This window comes from Eurytemora carolleeae, unplaced genomic scaffold (assembly GCF_000591075.1).
Source record: "Eurytemora carolleeae unplaced genomic scaffold, Eaff_2.0 scaffold233, whole genome shotgun sequence".
NCBI lineage: Eukaryota > Metazoa > Arthropoda > Copepoda > Calanoida > Temoridae > Eurytemora > Eurytemora carolleeae.
The window spans coordinates 236,248-257,582 of record NW_019396356.1 but is presented as its reverse complement, the minus strand read 5'-3'; the positions used below and the strand labels follow the sequence as shown (position 1 = coordinate 257,582).

At 33.5% G+C, this 21,335-nt stretch overlaps 3 protein-coding genes across 6 annotated transcripts in view; 1 reads left to right on the top strand and 2 right to left on the bottom strand.

Moving 5' to 3' along the window:
• Window positions 1–174: 174 nt before the first annotated feature.
• On the bottom strand, window positions 175–12,280 carry LOC111701620 (zinc finger and SCAN domain-containing protein 12-like). 2 transcript variants are annotated; one of them, XM_023472986.1, is made up of 11 exons: window positions 12,127–12,280; window positions 10,814–10,867; window positions 9,121–10,374; window positions 8,575–8,688; window positions 6,021–6,196; window positions 5,391–5,860; window positions 4,919–5,302; window positions 4,605–4,687; window positions 3,026–3,194; window positions 2,438–2,829; window positions 175–1,329 (listed from the first exon to the last, which is right to left on the bottom strand). In XM_023472986.1, the coding sequence occupies exons 4-11, from the start codon at window positions 8,650–8,652 to the stop codon at window positions 910–912; spliced, it is 2,172 nt and encodes a 723-aa protein (XP_023328754.1). In that variant the 5' UTR covers window positions 8,653–8,688; window positions 9,121–10,374; window positions 10,814–10,867; window positions 12,127–12,280; the 3' UTR covers window positions 175–909. The 2 variants fall into 2 exon arrangements, with proteins under 2 accessions (XP_023328754.1, XP_023328753.1); XM_023472985.1 differs by having other exon boundaries at window positions 10,814–10,879; window positions 12,127–12,279.
• LOC111701618 (zinc finger protein 335) lies at window positions 9,398–13,937 on the bottom strand. The gene is made up of 4 exons (XM_023472983.1): window positions 13,922–13,937; window positions 12,127–12,249; window positions 10,814–10,879; window positions 9,398–10,374 (listed from the first exon to the last, which is right to left on the bottom strand). Exons 1-4 carry the CDS (start codon window positions 13,935–13,937, stop codon window positions 9,398–9,400), a joined length of 1,182 nt encoding a protein of 393 aa, XP_023328751.1.
• A 1,139-nt stretch (window positions 13,938–15,076) lies between these two features.
• Window positions 15,077–21,335, top strand: part of LOC111701628 (src substrate cortactin) — a 22,404-nt gene continuing 16,145 nt past the window's right edge. For 2 of the 3 annotated variants that reach the window (XM_023473000.1, XM_023472999.1), the window contains exons 1-5: window positions 15,077–15,147; window positions 15,823–15,890; window positions 18,037–18,091; window positions 19,994–20,055; window positions 20,971–21,043. In XM_023473000.1, coding sequence (XP_023328768.1) covers window positions 15,103–15,147; window positions 15,823–15,890; window positions 18,037–18,091; window positions 19,994–20,055; window positions 20,971–21,043 — 303 coding nt within the window. In that variant the 5' untranslated portion in view covers window positions 15,077–15,102. Of the gene's footprint in view, window positions 15,148–15,822; window positions 15,891–16,262; window positions 16,317–18,036; window positions 18,092–19,993; window positions 20,056–20,970; window positions 21,044–21,335 lie in introns of those variants that run through there. The other variant, XM_023473001.1, reaches the window with a different exon arrangement.

Below are 21,335 nucleotides of genomic sequence, written 5' to 3'. Positions count from 1 at the left end.
AAGATAATTCAGATTCATTTTTTTGATTTAATATTAATAACGTGAAATATTGTTATTAGTATTTATGTCTAGCCAGTAATGCATTTTCTTCAATTTTTAATCTAATCCAGACAAATTTTAGTAATTTACTTAGAAAATAAATAAAAATACGCACAACCAATTCAAAAAATCATGTTTACATTGAACAATTTTTATTCGCCAGATTATGATTAATATTCATATAATTGATCCTACATCTGTATATACATTGATTTGTTTGTTAATCTCCATAAACGTCAACATTTCAAACGATCTTGTGTCGTGTTTTTTTACCCAAAGGAAGGTTCAATGTTCAATTATCATGGTCATAAACAGAAAAATCCACAAAACATTATTATCTTATTTTGAACGGAGCACAACAGTCTTCACATATCAGCAAACAAAAAGCTTAAATGCAGGCTAAAAACACGAGCCACAAACCATAAAATAATACTGGTAAATAGTATTAACCAACAAAAAGAATTGAATTCATATTTTTTGGCTAGTTATAGATAGATTAATGAGTTTCAACGAAGATCTGGAATTGTTGGCCCATTTTAATGTACAAAGTATGTAATGATCACATTAACATTGTTCTGTGTTCGGTAAAAATTTCAAATCGACAATTTCAATAATTTCAAAGACTAGGCCTTTCAAATTACCAAAAGTATAGACCATATAAATAAGAGAACAGATATATGGAGTTTTAATAGATATAAAATTCTTAGTGTTACAACCTTGTCCTTCTTAAATGCAGTAAAAGTAGTCTTTGTAAGTATGTGAGGATTGAATGGAATTATCATAATATCATTGATACAATTGAATTTAAAACTAAAACACAAAATTTTCCTCAATATGCCAGAAAATATAAATAGAGAACTTGACTAGTTATCATATTTCACCTTCAAGTTCATCATCAAGATTAAAATTTTCACTTTCATGATTCATAAGCTTGTGCTTAATCAAATCTTCATCAGATACCCCTGCAAATTCACATTCAGTACAGGGATATCTAAAGTTGCTGTTATCAAGTTTTGGTTTCTTCTGTTCTTCATGTGTATTCTTTTTGTGTATATTTATAAACACTGAGCTTGAATCAACATAGTCACATTTATCACATCTGAATGTAACCCCCGGATGATGCCTGGATTCGTGTCCACTCAAGCGTTTCAAGGTAGTGCAAGTGAAACTGCAAATGGTGCATTTGTAATTAAATATTCGATGAATTTTCATGTGTGCTTTTATCCCCGACTCTGCCATACACGTGTAGTCACACAACTCACACTTGAAGGTACTTGTGTTGTGTTTGTGCTGAAATAGAGAAAATATTGGATTTAAACATTTCACTGAAAAGTAAGAAATAAAACAGTAATTTACAGCCGTATATCCCTTTCAAGTTTTAACTCAGTCAGTACTATTTAATGTTTATATCTTTAAGAAATGTTTCTTAAAGGGACTGTAAAGGAAAAATGAAAGGGGGTTTAGGATGAAACCTGAGAATCTTAGGCGTTGAATGATACATATAAGACATCTGATGTTCCTGTCTCGAGAAATTGATAAGAACTTTGTCAAATTTATACGAAAATTCATATATATGCAATTTTGAAAAAAAAAGTTTTAGTATTAAACAGATCATATTTAACAAATACGAAACTAATCCCACAGGAGCCTGAGAATCTCAGGTTTGCTCCTATTATAATTTTTTAATTTTGATTTTGCATTTTGAATAGATATAATTGATAATATTATTACATATAGTCTGTATAGCACATATTACGTCATAATAACTTCCGCCAATGACAGTGCAGTATCTTTGTCACGTAGTATAGACGGAAATCCCGTGACCAGTATACTGCACTGCCATTGGCTGAAGTACTGCTGACTTAATACGGACTAGACGGATTAAATGTAATGATATCAATTATATCTAATAAAAATAAATAAAACAAAAATTAAATAATCATAGTTCAGGAACAAATCTGAGATTCTCAGGTTTCTGTAGAATATAGTCTTTTCAGATTGGTTTCGTATTTGCTGAATATGGTCTGTTTAAACCTACAACTTTTATAAAAAATTGCATATATATGAATTTTCGCATGAACTTAACACAGTTTTACACCCATTTCCCGAGACAGGAACATCAGATAGATGTCTTATATGTAGCGTTCAACGCCTGAGATTCTCAGGTTTCATCATATATCCCCTTTAATTTTTCCTTTACAGTCCCGTTTAGAAAGAAATTAAATATATTTAGTACTAGCTGAAGTGTTACCTGTGGAACAAAAAATCAAATTTAGAAACTAGTAAAAAATCTTTTCACTTCACGTAAAAAATCAAAGCTTAATGTGGAAACCGGCGAGCGAGAAGTTTCATCAATATACGTAATTTTAACAACAATAATTAAATAAATTCTTTTCACCTTTATGTGATTTTTCAAGTAAGAACCAAGTTTAGCCGCGTATGGGCACTGATTACATCTGAAGACGTAAACATGGGTCTGTTTAATGTGTGTTACAAGCTCCTCATTTGAAGGCAGTGCTATAAAACACTGATCACATTCAATCAATCCGTGAACTTTGCTTCTATGTTTATAAAGGCTTCCTAGATAAGTTGCTGTGTAGTCGCATAAACTACATTTTACAGAATGAGATCTCCTCTTGTGTTCCAACAAGCTCGAGCAATCAGCTGCTGCAAACGCGCAGAACTCGCATGTAAAAACTCGATGCATGATTTTAACATGTTGTTTAAGTTTTTCGTGAGAGGCGTTAACTTTACCGCACAGAGCACAAGGAAAGTCATCAATTTTTTCGACTGCAAAAAAAAGATGGTTAATGATGATAGAAATATAACTACCAAAAAATAAACTAAAATAATGAACAATTCTTTGAATAATATTTGGGTTAAAACTTATTTTTATTTTTATTTTTTCCTCAAAAATTATAAAACTGTAGTCCAGTTAGTTTCCCATGCCTTAACAATTCTTCTCCTTTCTATCTGTGTACTTTACCTTCAGGAGTAAGTTGTTCAGAATTAGTATCTATATATGCTTGACATAAATCAGCCGGACTTAGTTCATCCGGGGTCCTCGAGCTATCAGGAGAATACAGGGCTACGTCAGGTTTATTCTCGATCTCTTCTGTTTTTATAAATACCATCTCAGCTAGACTACTTGGCTCCTAAATTATGCATAACAATAGTATTAGCCTAAATAACAATAAAAAATTTACTGAAGCATTAAACGTTCAGGATTCGTTAATTTATCAATTTCTTAAATTACAAATAATTCAAAATCAATTATTAAAATCAAGAGAAGCCTAATCTTCATTATATTTGTAAATGTATGTGTCAGAGGGACATTTTACTCTTGAACAATCTGACCCTTACATTAGCATCGATGAATTTAACCTTTTCATGAGATAAAGGAAAACCAACGGCTTTTAGAGAAAATCATTTCAGACTAGGGGTGTATATAATTCCAGTTTTTTAAATTCTCCCCACCCCCACAAATTTTTCTTTGATTTCCTTCCCCAAATTCAAATTCAATAACTAAAAAGACATTATTTTTAATATTTATTTTGCAGTGCATAATAATGATTAATATCTAAAATTATGGATTTTAAAAAGGATAAATGGCGACGCAGGGATTTTTTAAACGTTGTGTAATTGTATGGTGACAATGGCAAAAAAGTCGGGATTTCATTTTTATGTGGGGGAGAATTTGTGAAAATTTTTAATAGGTTGGACTATTTGGAAAAATTATTGAGTAAAGAGCATTCTTTTATCATATTTGTTTTGAAGTTCTGGGCGGAAATTTTGTTAACACGTATTTTTTGCTGCATTATAACTATTGGGAAAAATAATATAGGAAAATCTCTCGGATTCTATATGTTGTTATGTAGTTGTGTAGTAATGTAGAGGTAAAGAGCTCAAGTCCTTTCCTTCACTTCTTTATATAAAATAATATAGGAAAATCTCTCGGATTCTATATGTTGTTATGTAGCTGTGTAGTAATGTAGAGGTAAAGAGCTCAAGTCCTTTCCTTTACTTCCTTATTTGACAATATTCCATTTATGCTCTCCCTTCTCCTTCACTTCGTTCCCCTTCCCTACCTATCCTACCTTCCTCTTTCCTTCCCCTTCTACTTCCCTCCCTATCCCCTTCCCTATCCCGTCCGTAGTTTCCTATATTCCTTTTACCCTCCCAACCATCCCCGTCCCTACTTTTCCTCTTCCCTACCTATCTCTTTCCCTGCCTAGTACCTGTCACCTTCCCTACTTATCTCCTTCCTTACCTATCTCTTTCCCTGCCTAGTACCTCTCTCCTTCCCTACCTATCTCCTTCCCTACTTATCTTCTTTCCACTTATCCACTTCCCTCCCTTCCCCTTTCCCGCCTTTACTTTTTTCCGCTCTTACCCTTTCCCTTTTCCTTACATTTTCCTTCCCTTTTCCCCTCCTCTTGGGTCTTTGATTCTCAGCCGCCGGGGAGGGGGGGGGGGGGGATTTTATACACCCCTGTTTCAGACAGAGAGAAAAGCTAGCAAAGTAATATCTCAGGGGAATGGGGTAGTGTGGGGGGAATGTATACCCCTGATTCGCGTGCCGTCTGAGTTAGCTGGTCCTCTTCAGATATTGCAGATAACATATTTTCTTCTTCCGGTTCAGAAGTTTCTACGATAGATGTAATATTAATAACATATTGATAGGATTTTTGTTATTGTTAATGTGTAAAAACGTTAATATATAACGTAGATTTTAACGAAACATTAAAATTTTTATATTCACTGACATGAATTTTTTTTCATAAAAATTAAAAGATAAAAAAAATCTAATAAAGTAAGACTAAGGAATAGAAAGAAACCCGAAAAGCTTTTCAAGTTACTTTTTATGTAACAGCCATACCTTTTTCATTGTCATCGAAGCTATCTAATTCATTTACTTTCACACTGCGATATCCAGGAAGTTTCATAGATTTCAAGATAGATTCATCGATATTCGTTATAAGCCTGGTTTCTGTTACAAATGTTTTCTTTTCCGGTGGTGGTGTTTCCTTTTCTATTGAACTTATTTCATTTTCCTGTATAGAAATGGCATTTTCTTGTGAAGATAATTCTTTTTCCTGTGTAGATATTTCTTTTTCCTGTGTAGATATTTCTTTTTCCTGTGAAGATATTTCTTTTTCCTGTGTAGATATTTCTTTTTCCTGTGTAGATATTTCCATTTCTTCTGCAGATTTATCAACTTCCGGCGACAAATTGTATTCTTCGGCGTCCAAATTTGGTAATTCTAGAAAATTGGAATTATTATTTAGTATATAAAAATAAAATACAATAGATTTAAAAATTATTTTCATAATTAAGAAATTATTTCTTACCAACATTCAGTGATTCTGGTTCATCAATATCATCTGGTCTAGAATTGTAGCGGGTAAGTTTCATGGGCGGTTCATCTGTTTCATTATTTAAACCCTTATTTTTCCTTTTTAGGTGTTTATCAAAAGGGTCGAATATGTGTATATGTCTCGTATTTTTAAAAAACCTATAATTTTCCGATTTTGGGTTTTCGAATTGATGTTTGATCCATTTTTCGAAATTTTGCTTTGTAGGCTTTGCGGATTTTTCAGCTTCTTTATCGCCCGAATTTTCCTCGAGAGCTATTTGTAGATTTACAGGATGTTTCTTCATCTCCTCTTCATGCTCTTCACAGTCACAGTCAATATGCAGATGGTCAATCTCGTCATCATCTTCTTCACTATGAGAGGGAGGATGAAAATCCGGATCAGTTTCAAGACCTTTAAGCTGAATATCATCATTCTCCTCATCAGATTCGTCGTCAACTAAATCTCTAATAATTCAAGAAGTAATTAATTTTTATAGTTGTTAAATGTTCATTATCAGCATAACACGGTTTAACAGTAGGAAATAATTTGTTAAATGTCAGAAACGACAGAAACGGTTGAAAACGGCAGAACCGGTTTGATAAGGTACAAAACGTTTAACGTTACCTATGCAAATATTTATGCTTCTCCAACCTCCTGGCGCTTCCAGTTCCAAAGTCACACAGGTCACATTTAAACCGTGTTCTCCTGTGGTGTATAGTGTGCTTGTTTAAATCCTCAGCATTGGTTCCAGAAAAATCACATTCATCACATAGAAATAGAACTCCGCCGTGGACTTTACCCTAAATAAGAAAAGATTTATTAAAATAGTTTCTATTCAAGAGAATTGTAAAAAAAACTAGTTGGGAATTGACGACTAAAGAGGTGGTTGAACTAGTTACGAATGATTTAACAAGGTTTAGGTTGAAAAGGGTAAAAATTATATAAACCAACAACTATCTCACTACATTTAAAAATTCTCATCTCTCATATACAGTTTTTTAACAGTTTTATAAATCAAATCAAATCAAATCAAATCAAATCAAATCAAATCAAATCAAATCAAATCAAATCAAATCAAATCAAATCAAATCAAATCAAATCAAATCAAATCATATTGGTTCTAATGTTATTACTAGCTTAAACAGGGCCTCCTTAATATTCATATTTTTATTAAATTCTGATTAAAGTCCTTTTTTAAAAAACTCAAATCGATTTATTACTATTCCCTTGAAACAAAATATTAAAAACAGCGTAATATCATCAGTTTGGTTTGTCAGATTGTTGGTAAAAAAAACTAGATTAAAGAGACTGTAAGCGTAATTATAATTGAACCTTCATGCAAAGATGACAATACCCGATTCACAACAGAACCCTCAAAAACTTTCTTACGAATTAGATTACAATTTTTTATAATTATAAAAACTGATTATTTTTTTTGTGGTTTCTCTATAAAAAGGGTTGAAGTATTTTTGCTGCCGGAAAATAATTAGGAATGATAACGTTTTAAAAACTAGTAGAATTTTTTTTGGTTATTTGGTGAGTTAATCTCTAGACCCCAATTAGGAGTATATTGAGAATATCTGCGAGTCTATAGATTCATTGAGTAACTATTTATATCACTATTTTTACTCAAACAATGTCTCCAGCATATCGTTGGTAAATGTGTTTAAACACTTTAGGATTTCTAGCGTTTTTTAACTTCTCCCGGCAAACTGTTCCATAAATTCACTACTCTCTGACTAAAATAATTAGCTCTTAATTCCAGTCTAGATCGAGAGGGCATCAGATTGAGGGGATCTGCAGTTAGACGAGTTAGTCTATGTTCTCCTGACCCGACTGTGTTAAATCATGTTTCGCTCCTAACATCATCAAAACCATGGATAATCTTAAATGTTTGTAGCATGTCAATATAGATTCTTCTTTTCTCCAGGGATTCAAGTCTCAGTTCTTTTAGTTTATCTTCATAATTTCTACCAGACAGTCCAGATATCATATGAATAGCTCTACGTTGTACCTGCTCTAGTACATCTTTGTTTGCAGCTGTCCAAGGACACCACGCTGAGACAGAAAACTCTAAATGGCATCTTACATATTGTTTATACAAGTTCAGGAAAACATTCCGATCTCTGAAATGGAATGCACGTGAAATTGTTCCAAGCATGTAGTTTGCTGTTTTAGCAGCTTCTAGGCACTGGATAGAGGGTTTTAAATCATGTGACACTTTCACTCCAATATCCTTCTCTATTTTGACCACAGATAACTTAATTCCGTTCATAAAGTATTCATATTTGGGATTATTATGTCCAACATGAAGAACCTTGCATTTAGCAACATTAAATGACATACCCCACATACCCATTCACAGTGCAGGTTAAGACAGTCCTGTAAATTATCACGATCTTCCTCTGTTAGAATACATTGTGCGAGTTTGGTGTCATCTGCAAACTTTCTCATTATTGTAATAAGTTTGTTTAAGGTGTCTATATCATTGATAAATATCACAAAAGCTAATGGTCCGAGTACTGATCCTTGGGGTACACCTGAGAGTACAGGCTCCCAGGTAGATTATCCTCCATTGATAATCACCCTTTGCCTTCTTCCAGTCAACCAGTTGTTAATCCATGAAAGTACATTTCCTTCTATGCTATGAGATTTTAACTTTTGGATCAGTCGGTGTTTGGGCACTTTATCAAATGCTTTTGAGAAGTCTAGATAAATTATGTCCATAGGAATGTTATTATCACTCTCTAGCGTAATTTTTTCCATGAACTCTAATAGATTAGTTGCACACGATTTATGTTTCATAAAACCATGCTGAGATTTATTTAATAGACTAGTGGTCAACAACTTGATCCTTGATGATGGATTCCATTACCTTACATGGTATTGAAGTAAGCGAGATAGGACGAAAGTTTCCTGGTTCTTTCTTACTGCCCTTTTTAAAGATTGGTGCGATATTTCCATCTCTCCAATCTTGTGGCACAATTCCACTTGACATAGATTTATTAAATATCACGGCCAGAAAAAAGAAAATATCTTCCACATTATAGATTAAAGGGTACCACTGTGAATCGGGCAATTATATCTTTGCAAGGAGGGTTACTTGAATTAATGCGCTTAAAGTTCATTTTAAAAAAGTCTGAAAATATTCTAGAAAAAAATGAGATAATATTCGTACCTGGTGAATACGAAGATACGACAATGTTTTCCCGATAAAATCACACTGGTCACAGTCTAGTTGCTTTTTGGTGTACATCTTTGCTGATTTAAGGAAACCAGGTTGTTGCGTTATCTAAACACATTCTAGAAGCTTATCGTGCTAAAGTAAAGAGACAAAGAAGGAAATTTTTAGAATTTAACACTTTTCCAGACAAAAATATGATGCTTAGTTTTGAATGTTCATGACAGAAATAAATTTCAAGAACAGTAGAGGATCAATCCAGACCGAAATGTATATTTTTTTATGTGGGACTAACACTTTATCCATTTTATGAGGTTTGGTTTATCATCAACACGAACATTCTTAATAAATATGATAAAAGGTACCGTAATGAATCAGAGATTAAACCCTGTTAACTTGAAAATTATTTAAACAATCCCTTGGAACATAAAGAGTTTCGGTGTTTTGAATGAACGAAATTAGCGTTATTTTGAATTTTGAATTTTTTTTCTCCAAACTAAATTAAATAAGATTCTGTAAAATATTGACTAATTTAAAATTTACCTTCTAAATTTTACTTAAAATACAGTAGATAATTTTACAATATTTCTGGTATACAGGATACTGGATACTAGTACTACCCAAATCATGGTATCTGGAAATATAACAGAATTTTCATTTTGAATAAATGAGAAAAATAAATGTTTCTCCGAATTTAACAAAAAACTAAACAAAATTGGTGAAGTTTGAACGATATTCTTTAAATGGTAGGATTGACCAAATATATAATTTAATCCATCAAATGAGACGTATAAAAAGGTACTGGTAGTCTGGGACCCTTCTATATTATAGGTTCCATAATGCCGTGAACAATTCGCTTGTGGGTGTGTAATCCCGCATTATTGCACGTACGAAATTCACACAAATCACAGGGAAATTTCACACTATCAGGATGTTCGGCGATCTTATGTTCTGTCACTTTAGAACTCCAATGGGTCTCAAATGAGCAGAAAGAGCAGACGTAAATACTTGGAAAACTTGCTTCATGTTCAGTCAGAACATTCTCATCGTCTGTAGTAAACCCGCAGGTTCTGCAGGAGTAACGCGATTTCTTCTCCTTATCAACGACCACATGCCACACGGACGTCTCAACTGGCTTATTTGTGGTTTTAGGGATCTGGACTGAGGTGCGTTTTCGTTTGACATTCTGGTTGACTCGGGGAGTAGCCATTTTGGCGCTCTTTGTGACAATGGTTCCCCCATGGCGAACGTTCATGTGGCTTTCTAGAACTTTCTGAGAGGAGAAGGATAAGCTACATTCTTTGCAGAAAAAATCTGATACTCTTAGTGCTGGGTGCTCAATCTTCATGTGCTGTTTTAATATCACGGGACTAATGTGTGAAAAATCACAGAGATTACATTTTATTCGCGAGGAAGTGTGTCTCACTCTTTGATGATTCTCCAAACTTAAACTAGAGCTGAAAGCAAGTTTACAAGGTTTACAGTGAAACTGTGAAGTAGTCCCGCCTAAACTGTTAACTGGAACCTGTCGTGGTGGAGCAGGAGCAGGACCAGTTTGAGCTCCTCCCTTGGGTTTATGCTTATGCATGTGCTGATTAAATTCAGACTTGAGCTGGGTTGAAAACTTGCAGAGGTAGCATCGTAATTTCACGTGGGAGTGTATACTGAGGTTGGAGATTGATAATGTTTGATAATTACATTCTTGACAAGTGTAGATAGCGGCCTCTTCCTCGTTCCCATCATCTTCCTCAGCCCCTTCATCCTCTTTGACCTCCAACTCAATAACAGACATCGAACCTTAGCAATTTATTAAGATTAAAAATTCTATCTGTTATATAGGTACTCAGATTTCCCAAGTAAAAGTATTCAGAAGTTATTTACTTTTTAGAGGAAGGAGACCAACCTATATAGAATTTTTTTAAAAACTTTTAAGTTAAAATCGCGAATTTTCAACATTTCTTTGTTATCTAAACCCTGAGATATCTTAAATTGAATTCAATAAAAGTACACTTCACATAACCCACATATCTAAAAAAATTTGAGACGTTATTTCCACCCCTACCATATTCAAATCCGACAACTTAGCACAAATACCTCCCAAATAATCTGTAAAACTGTAACCATGCTTTGAATTTACTTTAATATTTATAAATTTAAATAAAATTAAAATAAAACGAAATGAAAAAATTGTTTTAAATTTCTTACTGGAATTTTTGATAATCTTAAGTTTTCTAACCTGTGCTAATTGAAGCAACTGGGTCGACATTGTTCTGAATAATGTCTCCGACTCCTAAAGGATCATCTGTAAAACAGAAAAACAAAATAAGAAAATGGGAAAAGTTATAAATGTAGTTTCTTACATATTTTGATATATTTCAGTAATTGCCGAAAATTTTTACTTCAAAGTAAAACAAAATTAGTGATGAAAATTCCAAATAAAAAATATTGAAAACTGAAACGGATTAATGAATTAGCTACTTGTTGTGACAGGTGTGTATATTGTTCCCCTTTTGAGAACAACCCCCCCCCCCCCAAGTTAAGTTTAGGCGGATAATTGGAGAAAATAAAAAGTATATACAATTAAGGGTAAAAAACTGAATCAGTACAAAACAATGTACTGAGAGAATGCAGTGCTTAGGATCCGGATCCTTTGGATCCGCAATCTATATATAAATTTGGCTTGTCTGTATGTTTGTCTGTCTGTTTGTATCCAATAAACGTCAAAACGGCTGAACCGATCGGGCCCAACTTTTTTGTGGGACATCTAGGGACCCCAGGGAAGGTTTATAAATGATCAAAATTTCAAATATTTGTCTCCATCAAAATTCTATCTTCATTAAATTTTTGAAAATTTTGAAAATCCACGAATTATTTTTGTTTTGTTTTACGATGTACACAAATTGAACATGTTCACAATTAATTTAGAAGATGGGCGCAAAGCGTCCTATAAGGCTAGTATTTAAAAAAATTATTATTATAAAAAGGGTTCTGAAAAACTTTCTTTATAAATCCAGTAAATCTGTAAGAAATGTTTATGACCAGAATCCAGTGCTTAGAATCCATTTAATTTTGATGTGGATCCTGGATCCGCACTGGAATAAAATGGATCCGGATCTAGGTCATGAACATTTATTTGAAATCTATTGATTTACTAAACAAAAGAAGAATTTTTGAATTATTTCCATTACTTTTTTATCACATATTTTTTATGCAACAACTTGATGAACCGTTAAGAGATTAGAAGATCTATAAAACAGTTCAGATTTGAGTTTAGAGAGCAAACATGTTTTGTTGCAGTTTTTGGTTGATATTTTGCCCTTGGATCCGGATCCTAAGCACTGCCTTGATCCGATCCATTTTTTTCAGGGCAGATCCAGGATCCAGATCCAAATCCGCATCAAAATGAAATGGATCCTTAGCACTGGAAGAATGTAAATAACATCAGTGCTGTTCCTAAGTGTTCAGACTAAGTTTAAAAAAATAAATATGAGGGTTCGTTATTTAGTGTATCTTTCAGTCGATATTTATCGAATTGTTCAGAGAACTTACCCGTTGGATCTTCCAGTTTAGGAAAATATTCATCGATATCAATTTCCACAACATCTCCAGGTTGGTTTAGTTCAACCAGTTCCACATTGCCTTCGTTAAAGTCAACTAGCTCCACAAGCTCAACTATTTCACAGATAATAAATAAAAAATTTGACTAAATCAGTACAAAGCATTCATAAAAATGAGGAATTGGAAGACGACCATTAGACGTTAAGTCCGCAAAGGCCCATTTAACATATTAAGGTAATTATCAAGCTCTAGGTAAAATTGTCTTATTTATAACAATTACAGGGTCCGTTATTTTATACGAACTAGGGGGCCTGGGGGGGTCCAAAAATCGTATACTAGGAAATTACCGAACAGAATAAATTGCACTGAAGAAAGTTGAAAAGTGTGTAATTCTCGAATGTAAAAAATTGACTGATTGATTGATACTCGTTTCTTTCTATATACCTTATTACTGGTATCTTAAATCACAAATGTATGTAAAGAAAATATTTTTTGTAGTTGTTTTGTGATTTTGGATTTTGTTGCGCGGCCTTCTACCTGTCTACGGCAATAATTTATCAGGGAAAAAGCTTTTTGCGCTTGCGCAGAGTTTTGAAAATGCCGCTGAAAATTTTGTTTTGATCGACAATTTAAATATATTTTACGGAATGATGTTCAAAGTTTTTAATTTGACAAAATTTTCAAACGGATAAGCTTTGTTATTGCATTTATCAAAACTGTGTTTAAATGTTCTTTAATTTGCTGGAACCCAATTGAACGTATTGACAGCTGCACAATGAGAGAACAGCTTAAATCACAGCTGGCTGGGGAGGAACCGACCGGTGTACACTAACAGCTCTTGTTTGATAACAAAATTAGTAATCCGTCAGAGCTCAAACAATGAATGAAGATGTGAATGTTAAATTAATTTTTTAATTTGTTATCTGATTTATTTTTGTATAAATGGATATACCGATTTTCCAATAATTTACAATGTGTTGAATATTATATATGTTTTTTAAACTAGATTCATAGAATTATACGACTGTATACTGTCATCACTTTCATCGATCGTAATTGTGGTTTTATTTTAATACTGGTTAACCTCAATTTATTTGGGAATTATTACTTTGTCTCCTCTTCTAACAAAACTAGCAGAAAAAAGCATTGTTTATAAAATCTTTATTTTATTGAACTGTTATGTTACAGTTAGTAATAATTAGTATTTAAACTAGAGATAGTAAAAGACATTTTTTAAATGAAAAACTCAACTTAAACCTAAATTCTAAGAGATGAAAAAAATACAAAGGACCACAAAATAATTATGACTTGTAAAAGTTACTGTTTTGAGAAAAGTAGGAGTTCAGCTGTAATCTATATAATAATGTTTGCTATAGCTGGCCAAAAGTAGGAGTTCAGCTGTACTCTATATAATAATGTTTGCTATGGCTGGCCAAAAGTAGGAGTTCAGTTGTACTCTATATAATAATGTTTGCTATAGCTGGCCAAAAGTAGGAGTTCAGCTGTACTCTATATAATAATGTTTGCTATGGCTGGCCAAAAGGCTGAATTAAATAGGCTAAATTTTAGATAGGAAACTCATAGATACATAGGATGACATGTGCTAAATAAATTTAAAGTTTTTTTAAATTCTATTTCTAAAATTCCACGGTCATTGCCTGGCACTTCTGCTAGTTTGTAATTAAAAAAAAGATTAAAAAACGGCGGTGCACTGAAAAAAGTAAATTATAAATCCAAATCAATAAATTAAACAAAAAATGGTCTTTTACTAGATCTAAACTCAAACCTTCGTAGATTGGCATTTAAAAATAATTGTTTTACTTCGCTATCCCTGATAGCGCTCATCCGATTAGGATGAATATGCATTCTAAATAGATTTTTCATTCGGACTTCTGTCATGGTGGCTCTGGATCACCTATACAATCTTCTTAGTGCACTGAATGAACAGCAAACTAATTTTATTCATGTTCTCTTGAGTTTAAGATTTGAAAAGTGTGAAAGCTGTGAGTTCTAAGAGGGGTGGCCCCCCCCTTTACTGGTCTAGGGGGTTCCCCCTGTATACGCCCTTGAGGCTAGGTTAAGACAATTTCTGGGCCAAGCGCTGCAGCTAGGACAGGCTAGGTGGACGAGAGCCGCGGCTAGGACATGCTAGGGGACCAGGCTATGCGGCCACATGATCAATAATGTCCATGTGATACATATAAGAAAAATGTACAAAATTGATAGTAAGGGACGGGGGGGGGGGGGGGCAAAAAAAAAAAAAAAAAAAAAAAAACACGGGGGCCCTCTCTTCTTTTCTTTTTTTTTCCCCCCCCCCCCCCCCCCCCCTCCTTCTATCAATTTTCTACAATAACATAATTTTAAGTTATTTTGTATTATTTCAGGAGGAGAAATAAAAAATTGTATATTTATAGGAAATTACGCTGATTTTATATATCAACTGCTAAGCCTTAGGATTTCGTATACTTCAGAAATTTCTTGTAATTAAATATTTATAAGCATTAAATTGTTTTTTTTTTCTTGTATGATAAGCCACTTTAAATTGAGGGGTAAATTGAACTTTTCCTGAGCTAGAAACTTTTGTTTAGGATCCCCTAACCCATATAGATTGTTCTCGATATCCGTTGTGGGCACTTTTTATTTGAGAATCAATGCTTAATCTTCTTCATTCAGTATCCCCTCTGGTTACAATTACGCTGTGGGATATCAAATAAAGATTAAATTAATCTGCAGATTAACGAAAAAAGAAGACTAAGCATTGATCTCGATACCCCTATTACAAGAGTTCTCAGCTCTGAGCTGAAAACTTAAGAATGGGAAATCCTTAATCCCGATCGGTCCATTAATCTGGAGATTAAGAAAAAGAGGAGACCAAGTATTGATCTCGATATCCACCATTCTAAAGTTTTTCAGATCTTGATACATTTTTATTTTAAAATTATTACGATAAAATAGTTTTCAGAAAATATGTGGAAAAGTCAAGTCGGAGTTAATGTTGGAAAAGTTACCCAGGTAGAATGAATGACATATTTACGGGTCAACACAATTTCAAACATGCTCCTAAATGGGATCTAGCGTATACGGGTATTTGGGACAGACAATGAAGGTGGTGTGGGATAAATATTAAACCGTTATAGCTAGAAAAAAATAGTGCACATAGGATTTAGTCCAGGGGGGGGGGGTTTACTTTCCAAGGGGGGAAGGTCAGCATGCCCGTTGTGGCCTGAAACCCCCCGAAAACCCGTAGATTTCTCTGATCTAAGGGGATCATCCCCCCTCCCCCTTATGTAAATGTCTTTAAATGAAATGGTAAATTAAAGTAACAAGAAGAATGTAAAAACCCCGTGTAGAGTTTAAAATTGTTCTCCGTGGGTTATGTTAAGAAAATTTAAATTTTCGGATTTCGGAACAAATGTCCAAAAGAAGGAAAGGAGTCCAAATTGTTCATATTCCAAAACACATATCTCAACCCATAACCTTAAAATCTTCAATCAAATTTGAACAATAAGAATAAAAACTAGAGTAAATATTGTTAATATATTATAAACAGACGACTCCAGGCGTGATTAAAATGCGTATCGGAAGAGGGAGTGCTGAAGGGTGGGATCGCCTGGGGCCAGGAACAACCCCAGCAATTTTCTATAAATGAATAAATAAATTATTAATCCCTGATTTATTTCTTCTCAGGAGGAGGAGGAAGATGATTGGGAGACGGATCCTGATTATGTTAATGATATGTCAGAGGAACAACAAAGGTATTTACAAATGATGGTTAGATGAGTTCAAGGGTAGATTATGTTAATGATATGTCAGAGAAACAACAAAGGTATATTCAAAGGATGGTTAGATGATTTCAAGGGTAGATTATGTTAATGATATGTCAGAGGAACAACAAAGGTATTTACAAAACATGGTTAGATGAGTTCAAGGGTAGATTATGTTAATGATATGTCAGAGGAACAACAAAGGTATTTACAAAGGATGGTTAGATGAGTTCAAGGGTAGATTATGTTAATGATATGTCAGAGGAACAACAAAGGTATTTACAAAGGATGGTTAGATGAGTTCAAGGGTAGATTATGTTAATGATATGTCAGAGGAACAACAAAGGTATTTACAAAGGATGTTTAGAAGAGTTCAAGGGTAGATTATGTTAATGATATGTCAGAGGAACAACAAAGGTATTTACAAAGGATGGTTCGAATAGTTCAAGGGTAGATTATGTTAATGATATGTCATAGGAACAAGAAGGGTATTTTCAAAGAATAATTACGAAGTGGAACCATAATTAGGAATCATATTTAATTAACTGATTTTTTAAACTTTAGTTGTCTTAATTTTGATAACTATTTATTGTATTTTTATGTTTTTTGCTCTCGTAAAATATTTTTGAGAAAAGAAAATTTAGGACTTCAATATTTGGAGATGTTATGTTTTTCAATTTTTTAAAAATGTTAAGCAAAAATAATTATTTAATGTCAAGAAAAAAATGAATATCCAGATCTTTTATTGATTCCATAGATTTCTGTAGTGGCCAAACAAAGCAGGGAGGGGTAACTTTAATGGTGGGATCAAGCATTGATCCTCAAGTTTAACAGTGTCAATTATGGATATCAAGATCAAGTATTTAAAATTAATGATTTTCCATAGTTTCAACTTCTGATCTTCAATAAACGAAACTGAAACAGTAACCTTCGAACCTTTATCATTATAATAGAGACATTGTGCTCAACATAGTAAAACGATAAATTTAGGCCATTTCCTCGCGCGTCTTAGTTAAATAATTCATCGGTCTATTCTTGCTAGAACATGTCTTGCTCAAAGAAAGCCAGTATCAAAATAAAAACAAAATTCTAATCGATAATTTGTTTTCTTTGATCACTACTTATTCTAGAATATTACCTATGGCATTTGAACTTGAGGCAAGCAGGTAAAATGGAAAAAATTTGTTCGATTACAAATTAAAAAACGTAATTTCTATTATCTTTTTTTGGATAACGGATTAAAGGTTACGATTCACCGACAAAGGGTCAAACGACCCAGGGTCAAACGACACAGGGTCAAACGAGATAGGGTCAAACGACACAGGGTCAAACGACAAAGGGTCAAAAACGCGACAAAGGGTCAAACGACACAGGGTCAAACGCAAACGGTCAAAAAATGCGACAAAGGGGCAAATTTTTTAAATTCTGTCAGTTACTATTTTTTTATTATTATTTATGCTTTGGTTAGGTACATTCTGGGCCGAGCGCTGCGGCTAGGACAGGCTAGGGGGCCGAGCGCTGTGGCCACATGGTCAATTATATCCATTTATTTATTATTATTTAGGGTTAGGTTAGGTTAAGACACTTTCTGGGCCGAGCGCTGCGGCTAGGACAGGCTAGGGGGCCGAGCGCTGCGGCCACGGGTTAGGTTAGTTAAGACAATTTCTGGGCCGAGCGCTGCGGCTAGGACAAGCTAGGGGGCCGAGCGCTGCGGCAACATGGTCAATTATATTGCCAACCCGACCATTATGGAAGCCAGAATCAGACTAAAGTTTTAAATCTTCAAAAAAGTTTGGCGGATTTTTGTGATTAAAATTGCGAGTTTCCTATGATTCAAATCAAAAAATATTTTTATCATTTTGACCTTTTGTCGTTTGACCCTTTGTCGCACTTTTGACCCTTTGTCGTTTGACCCTTTGTCGTTTGACCCTTTGTCGTTTGACCCTGTGTCGTTTGACCCTGTGTCGTTTGACCCTGGGTCGTTTGACCCTTTGTCGGTGAATCAAGGTTACTGTAGTAGAATTTTTCTGGGAGAAGGGATAAATGTTTTTGAAAATATGCTCACTCTTAAGTACCGTTGTTACATATGAAATTATTTTAACAGTCCCTTTACTGTTTGGACCAATGTTTATTACAGGTGGGGTGGAGCCAGGGATACAGGAACAATTGATATGGATTCTTTTAGAGAAGAGGTAAAAGAAATATTTTACGTAAAAAAAATACTTTTAACCTCTCAGGTTTCAAGGTTGCAATGTAACCACGTTTTAAAAAATTACATATCTTATTATTCAAGTAACGCAATTGGGACGCGATGAAAAAATAGGCCCGGAATACTTACCTCGACCTTGATAGGAAGCCTGTAATATTCCCTCCTATATTGTTTACAACTCTAAAACTTAGTCATCCATTTTTAAGGCATGATTGACTTTAAGGTGTCGCAAAGCCTTGACTTTTGGCTTTACCTCACCAACTCGTCCAACTTTTTTGTAGCCCTAGAAATATAGATTTTAAAGATTTAATAAGCTTGTTGATAGCTCAAGTTTAAAAGAATTTATGGGCAAAATAAATCTCGATTTTTGTGTGAGAGCGTGCACATCTTGGTTTGCAGTGACGGTGATTGTATATCAAGGAGTCTTTCAGATTTAACCTAATTCCTTGAATTACTAATAATAACAAAAATAAGAACTAATAAACATTATTAATTGTTGAAAATAAGTCTCCAATATCAAGCAGCAATAATAAGAAAGGGATATTAATAAAATTCCAAATTAACAAGGTGAAGTACGAGAGAAGAAAATTATTAATAAAAAACAAACGGCATTATTTGTTTAAGGGACTGTAAGCGTAATTTCAAGTTACTCTTCATGCAAATATAGCAATGCCCGATTCACAACGATACCCTTAAAAGCTTCTCTGGTCAAGAAAAAATTAGATATTAATGTTTATAATTTTGAAAACTAATTATTTTAAGTGTTGTTCCGCAACAAAAGTGACGAGCACATCTATACTTCAGATAAAAGTTTCAATGGTACTGATGTAAATCGGGCATTGCTATCTTTCCATGAAGGATGTTCACTTGAAATTACGCATACAGTTCTTTAAAGAACACAAAACAAACTACAAGACTTAAAATTATTGAATATATGTTAATAATGTTACAACGAACAGAATAAAAACAATGTAATGAATATACAAAAATTATTGATGAATAGTAATTCAGAGGCCGAATTTAAAGAATTTAAACGGCGTCGCTGAGCGGCCAAAAAGCGGTTCCAATTGAGCGCCGGCTCAAATCTTGAAGCACTGAATACAATTTAAAGTGGAACCAACCATTTTTGAGACATCCTTGAATTTAAAGTTTTGCAACGCCCTGGCCTTCTGTTTTACCTCACCAATTCACAAATACCTTTTTTTGTAGCTCTAGCAATATATATTTTAAAGAGGCGACAAGCTGTTTGATAGCTATTAAGTTAAAAGAAATAATTGGCAAAATACTGCTCGATTTTTGTGTAAGAGCGTGCACATCTTGGTTTCCAGTGAATATAAAAATCCCATTTTGATCTAAAGCTGCAATGTATATACATTCTACGTCACACTTGTGTGCGTCGTTAAAGAGAGTGTTCGCGAAAAATGAAAGGGGGTATAGGCTTAATGCGATAAAAAGCGCTTTTGATCGCTACTAATCTTACTTCTATCTGTTGCATCTATTAGGAGAAAATTGTTAAAAACGACTAATACCGAAGAACGTAGTGTCCATACAAATTCAGAAAGATGCCACATGTAAATCAAACAAATCAATTTAATTCCAAACAAATCATTCAGATATTAGAAACAATAGTCATCGATTATTTTTCGATGCATTCTTAAACATTTATTCCTGTTTCGAGGATTTTTGAGAATGAAGACGACATTTTCATATTTTCCAGGAATGTTCGAAAATCCAACGCCAGCGAAAATATTTTTTTAAAAATCAAAAATATTGTGAAATATTAACTATATTCGAAATATCGAAAAATAGTCGGATGACTAATATGAGGGACACGTCGTCCTCCGTATGTTTAGTATTAACAATGATTGAATAATGTGTTTCCTAGGTGAAAAGTGAAGACAAAGAGAACATGAAGAAGAAGATACTAGACATTAACAACGCTCACGGGTCAGTAGATAGTATTAAATCTTAGCTCTTCTTTTATTGTGTTTTTAACAACATTTTGCAGCTTGACACAAAGATCGGTATTTTCCAATTTTCTGCAATCTTGACTCACCTTTTCACCATTTTATTCGGGTAACGCCACAGCGCTCGGTCCTGACTATTCCGGCAGTTGCACTTGGCTCTGAAATGGTCATAACCAATATCATTAAATATTTTATCAAAAGGTCTATCATATGATTATATTTGGATTCAGTTTTCTAAAGGATTAATATTCTTAGATTTAGCTACTTAGGTATACTATTTATGGATTCAGTTCACCGTAGGTTTAATTTTTCTGAGGAGAAACGTTTTTATTTGAGGGGAAATGTAATTAAATGATTAGGTACGGTAGAAATTGTAATTAAATGTTTAGGTATGGTGGAAAATGTAAATAAATGTTTAGGTACGGTGGAAAATGTAAATAAATGTTTAGGTATGGTGGAAAATGTAATTAAATGTTTAGGTACGGTGGAAAATATAAATGTATAGGTACAGAAGAAAATATAATTAAATGTTTAGGTATCGAGGAAAATGTGAATAAATGTTTAGGTACGGTAGAAAATGTAAATAAATGTTTAGATACGGAAGCTAAGTAATTAAATGTTATAGGTATGGTGGAAAATGTGAATAAATGTTTACATACGATGGAAAATGTAAATTAATGTTTAGGTACGGTGGAAAATGTGAATAAATGTTTAGGTACGGTGGAAAATGTGAATAAATGTTTAGGTATAGTGGAAAATGTGAATAAATGTTTACATACGGTGGAAAATGCAATTAAATGTTTAGGTACGGTGGAAAATGTGAATAAATGTCTAGGTATGGTGGAAAATGTGAATAAATTTTTACATACGGTGGAAAATGTAAATAAATGTTTAGGTACGGAGGAAAGTTTGGAGTTGAGGCAGATAGAATGGATAAGTCTGCTCATGGTCATGATTACATACATAAGGTAGATCTATTTAATATATTCTCTTAGTATCTTAAGTATCTATTCTATATATCTGTCTAAATTATCTATCTATCCATAGATATATACTAGCATGGAAACCCAGCTTTGGCAAGAAAACTAACGTTCTTTATAAAGATTACTTTCTCAACTTATAATGTTCAAATTAGAAAATACATTCCCTTGGTTCATTAAGATCACCCAATTTGAGGCAAATCGGTTCAAGATTTTATGCGTTATGATGGAATGTACAAACAGACTAATAGTGATTACTTCTGTCAATCTATCTATTCGT

Coding starts and splice junctions, on each gene's coding strand:
- LOC111701620 (XM_023472986.1), bottom strand. CDS start 8,652: ATGTACACCAAAAAGCAACTAGACTGTGACCAGTGTGATTTTATCGGG. Junction 4,688..4,918: donor CTTCGATGACAATGAAAAAG/GTATGGCTGTTA, acceptor CATCTATCGTAG/AAACTTCTGAACCGGAAGAA. Junction 2,830..3,025: donor TGAACAACTTACTCCTGAAG/GTAAAGTACACA, acceptor TTTTTTTTGCAG/TCGAAAAAATTGATGACTTT.
- LOC111701618 (XM_023472983.1), bottom strand. Junction 10,880..12,126: donor TAAACTGGAAGATCCAACGG/GTAAGTTCTCTG, acceptor TCTGTTTTACAG/ATGATCCTTTAGGAGTCGGA. Junction 10,375..10,813: donor AGTTGCTTCAATTAGCACAG/GTTAGAAAACTT, acceptor TAAATTGCTAAG/GTTCGATGTCTGTTATTGAG.